Here is a 231-nt window from a genome sequence, read left to right on the forward strand (position 1 = left end):
GGCCCAGCCATACCTCTGATATCGGGGTGTCGATCACCCTCTTGTCCCCGTACTTCTTCCAGAGACCCCTGGAGATCTGCGGGGCAGGAAAGAGGGGTCAGGGCCCGCCTGAGGCCCCTTCCCGTCCCGGTAACGGCAGGCACGTACCTTGTAAGCGCCATCGTACTGGGCCACTTCCTCGCCCAGCAGGAAGACGCGCTCGTCCCGCTCCAGCTCCTCATCCAGCGCCTG

The 231-nt window shown here is 64.9% G+C and overlaps 1 protein-coding gene across 1 annotated transcript in view; it reads right to left on the reverse strand.

Moving 5' to 3' along the window:
* PDHB (pyruvate dehydrogenase (lipoamide) beta) overlaps positions 1-228 on the reverse strand; it is a gene marked incomplete at its 5' end in the record, with an annotated part of 3,628 nt that extends 3,400 nt beyond the window's left edge. Inside the window, 2 exons of the mRNA XM_010294159.1 lie at positions 14-76; positions 148-228. Of these exons, the coding sequence (XP_010292461.1) occupies positions 14-76; positions 148-228 (144 nt within the window). The remainder of the gene's footprint in view (positions 1-13; positions 77-147) is intronic.
* Positions 229-231: the final 3 nt, after the last annotated feature.

The sequence above is a fragment of the Phaethon lepturus genome, unplaced genomic scaffold (assembly GCF_000687285.1).
Source record: "Phaethon lepturus isolate BGI_N335 unplaced genomic scaffold, ASM68728v1 scaffold40309, whole genome shotgun sequence".
Taxonomy (NCBI): domain Eukaryota; kingdom Metazoa; phylum Chordata; class Aves; order Phaethontiformes; family Phaethontidae; genus Phaethon; species Phaethon lepturus.